Source organism: Lolium perenne, chromosome 2 (genome assembly GCF_019359855.2).
Source record: "Lolium perenne isolate Kyuss_39 chromosome 2, Kyuss_2.0, whole genome shotgun sequence".
In the NCBI taxonomy this organism is placed as follows: domain Eukaryota; kingdom Viridiplantae; phylum Streptophyta; class Magnoliopsida; order Poales; family Poaceae; genus Lolium; species Lolium perenne.
In genome coordinates, this window is record NC_067245.2 from 264,304,471 (window position 1) to 264,306,351 (window position 1,881).

At 47.1% G+C, this 1,881-nt stretch overlaps 1 protein-coding gene across 1 annotated transcript; it reads left to right on the forward strand.

Annotated features, from left to right (window-relative positions):
- Window positions 1-1,117: 1,117 nt before the first annotated feature.
- On the forward strand, window positions 1,118-1,420 carry LOC127329344 (uncharacterized). The gene has a single exon (XM_051355872.1). It carries the CDS (start codon window positions 1,118-1,120, stop codon window positions 1,418-1,420), a length of 303 nt encoding a protein of 100 aa, XP_051211832.1.
- Window positions 1,421-1,881: the final 461 nt, after the last annotated feature.

Genomic DNA, 1,881 nt, shown 5'->3' on the forward strand with positions numbered 1-1,881 from the left:
CATATTATCCTAAGTAACACTAATAAATAGTCAACAAAAAGTAAAACTAATTGAAAAATAAGTATAAGTATTAGATGAAATAAAATAGAAAGCAAAACAAAGAAAAATGCCATATGGTGCACGGCAAAGGGAAGAACGCACGGCAAAGGCGGCGTTGACGTGCGTCCCAGCTACACGGCAATGCCTAACGCCGTTGCCGTGCTTCCAATCTTTGACGTGCACTGTCTTGGTCCATTGTCGTGCGCTGTCTTTGGCCATTGATGTGAATCGTTTCTTTACCGTGTGCTCGTGTCTGTCTTTGCCGTGGCCCAGTTCTTTGCCGTGCTTTTTTCTGGGTGTGCACATCAAAGATTTTTGTTGTTGTACGGGGTCTCACGGCAAAGATTTCTTTACCGTGCGGGGGCGCACGGCAGTACCTGTTTTTCCCGTAGTACGGAAGTATCACATAGTCGTTCAGTTCTCTTTTGGTTTGCTCGTCGGATAAAACTATCATTTTGTTCGTTGGGCTCAAACTTTCATTTCCCTGCATGAACCATGATTAATTGTACTGATTTGGTGATTGTATGATAGAGACATTCTATAGAAGGCCCTCACATAATACTAGCTACCAACGTTTTCTACTTAGTAGAAAACATGCCTTTTCGTCAGGCCTCTTTAGGTCCGGCCGTGTCCTGGGCGGGACTAAAGGTCTGGCCACGTCGCTCAAATACGCTCAAGCGTACAGCATCTATTGGTCCCGGTTCGTTAGGAACCATTTGTCCCGGTTTATATCCTAAACCGGACTAAAGGGTTTTGTGGTCCGCTGCGCCTGTTAGCACCCCCTTTAGTCCCGGCTGGTGACACGAGCCGGGACATGAATTCAAATGGTTCCTTCCCGCGCAGAAGTCGATCATCGTCGCCATTACTGGCGCGGAAATCGGTCGTCACCCGCCGCAGCCACGGGAATTTGGGTCGCTGGCGCTGACGGACAACCACGAGAATTGATCACCCGGTGGCTGGCATGTTCATCTTCAGCACCTTTATATGCTTCACATCTTCTCCAACATTGCCACACATCTCTTCATATTTCCATCATCCTCTCCCAAAACGCTCTATATCCATCGACGTTCCGGCCCCAATGGAGCACCTCGCGCGCGCCCCGGCTCCTCGGTCTTGGATATACTACCTGGTCGAAGGGATGTCTTTCAAAATCACGACCACTCTCTGTGCATCAAGAGTGGAGAAGTGGATCCGCGCCGTCAAGAGGGACTTTCTCGACGGCGCACCAATCAAGTATGTCGGCTTGGACTACGAGTTCACCAACCCTCGTGAGGGTAATCAGCGCGCCGCCGTCCTTCAACTCTCGGCGGCGACCGGGAATTTGGTCTTCCAGATTTGTTGGGCTAATGAAGTGTCACAAGTTCTCAAGGAGTTCTTGTAAGACAAGACCATCAGATTCTACGGCGCGGCTATCGGAAAAGATGTGGAAATGTCGAGGCCCTACGGTATTGATATTACTTCTGCGTTCGACCTCCAAAAGATAATCCCGATCCCACCAAAAATCTCATTCCGAGTCTGTATGATCGAGCAAATTCTACTATTGGGATAAAACTTGAGAAGAAGAGGGACAAGAAGAAGAACAAGAAGAAGGACGACACGAAAAGAAGAAAAGATGAACTGGTTTTTGGATGGCCCAATGTTCCATTGAGATACGAGCAAGTGCACTATGGCGCTCTATACGCTCGCATGGGCTTCGAGATATCTAGGAGGTATTGGAGACTAGTTGATCGTCTCAATATTTAAAAATAATGAGTAGATGGTGATGTGTTGTGTGGTGTGTGTCTTCTATATTTGTATGAACTATGAATTGTCTTAATATATCGAATCTTTCTATTGTTATTC

Coding starts and splice junctions, on each gene's coding strand:
- LOC127329344 (XM_051355872.1), top strand. CDS start 1,118: ATGGAGCACCTCGCGCGCGCCCCGGCTCCTCGGTCTTGGATATACTAC.